The sequence below is a fragment of the Carlito syrichta genome, unplaced genomic scaffold (assembly GCF_000164805.1).
Source record: "Carlito syrichta isolate Samal-C Ts95f unplaced genomic scaffold, Tarsius_syrichta-2.0.1 Scaffold337065, whole genome shotgun sequence".
NCBI classification, from domain to species: Eukaryota; Metazoa; Chordata; class Mammalia; order Primates; family Tarsiidae; genus Carlito; species Carlito syrichta.
This window is the reverse complement of record NW_007281160.1, coordinates 1-530: the sequence shown is the minus strand read 5'-3', so window position 1 is coordinate 530 and position 530 is coordinate 1. Positions and strand designations below refer to the sequence as shown.

Here is a 530-nt window from a genome sequence, read left to right as displayed (position 1 = left end):
CAGGCCCCTGCTGGCGCGCGGCTCGGGGCGGCTGCGGAGAGCTGCGCGCCTGGTCCCCGCGCTGCGCAGCCGGGCGCATCTGCCGGCCGCCTGGCACAGCTGTCGCCGAGCAGAGCCGCGGGCTGGGGCGCGGTCCGGTGGCGAGGGGCGGCCCCTGGCTGGGGACCGGGCTGGCTGCGGCGCTGGCAGGGTTGGCCGGGCTGGCCGCCGCCGCCTTCGGGCACGTGCAGCGGGCGGAGATGGTGCCTAAGAGCTCCGGCGTGCGGGGCCCTTCGCCTGGGAGGCCGGAAGAGGAGGACGAGCTGGCCCGTCGCTGCGCTTGCTTCATGGCCGCGCCGGTGACCGACTTGCGCGAGCTGCGGAGGAGGCCAGGGGACATGAAGACCAAGATGGAGCTGCTGATTATGGAAACCCAGGCCCAGGTGTGCCAGGCGCTGGCCCAGGTAGATGGGGGCGCCAGCTTCTCTGTGGACCGGTGGGAGAGGAAAGAAGGTAAGGAGGTCGGCCCCCTCGTGACCGGTGGAGATAGG

The 530-nt window shown here is 73.4% G+C and overlaps 1 protein-coding gene across 1 annotated transcript; it reads left to right on the top strand.

The window, feature by feature from the left end:
* Positions 1-8: 8 nt before the first annotated feature.
* LOC103277451 (oxygen-dependent coproporphyrinogen-III oxidase, mitochondrial-like) lies at positions 9-492 on the top strand (the record flags this gene model as incomplete). Its single annotated transcript, XM_008074802.2, has 1 exon — positions 9-492. A coding segment is annotated over one exon (484 nt), but the record flags the coding sequence as incomplete, so codon positions are not given.
* Between the last annotated feature and the right edge of the window lie 38 nt (positions 493-530).